The following is a 292-nucleotide window of genomic DNA, read 5'->3' on the forward strand; positions in this document are numbered from 1 at the left end:
GTCCCGCGGGTGCCCGGGGGGGCCCCGCGTCTTCCTGAGGTCGTGTGTCATCCCCCGAGTTTGGGGGGAGCGCGGACCCCCCGGTGCTTCCCCCGGTCCCCGCGGGGCTGACCGGCCGTTCCTCCCACAGCGGCCGGGCTGTACTACCTGGCGGAGCTGATTGAGGAGTACACGGTTGTCACCAGGAGGATCATCAAATACATGATCTGGGTGAGTCCCTGCGCCTGCGGCTCCTTGCCCAAATCCCTCCTGGGGTAGCCATGGGGCTGGCAGGCGCTGCCCCGGGGTCCCC

General features: G+C 69.9%; 1 protein-coding gene across 1 annotated transcript in view; it reads left to right on the forward strand.

Moving 5' to 3' along the window:
- Nucleotides 1-130: 130 nt before the first annotated feature.
- The window catches only part of TEX261 (testis expressed 261), a gene marked incomplete at its 5' end in the record, with an annotated part of 4054 nt that continues 3892 nt past the window's right edge, over nucleotides 131-292 (forward strand). Inside the window, one exon of the mRNA XM_010079881.1 lies at nucleotides 131-210. Within this exon, the coding sequence (XP_010078183.1) occupies nucleotides 131-210 (80 nt within the window). The remainder of the gene's footprint in view (nucleotides 211-292) is intronic.

The sequence above is a fragment of the Pterocles gutturalis genome, unplaced genomic scaffold, assembly GCF_000699245.1.
Source record: "Pterocles gutturalis isolate BGI_N339 unplaced genomic scaffold, ASM69924v1 scaffold33049, whole genome shotgun sequence".
Lineage (NCBI taxonomy): Eukaryota > Metazoa > Chordata > Aves > Pterocliformes > Pteroclidae > Pterocles > Pterocles gutturalis.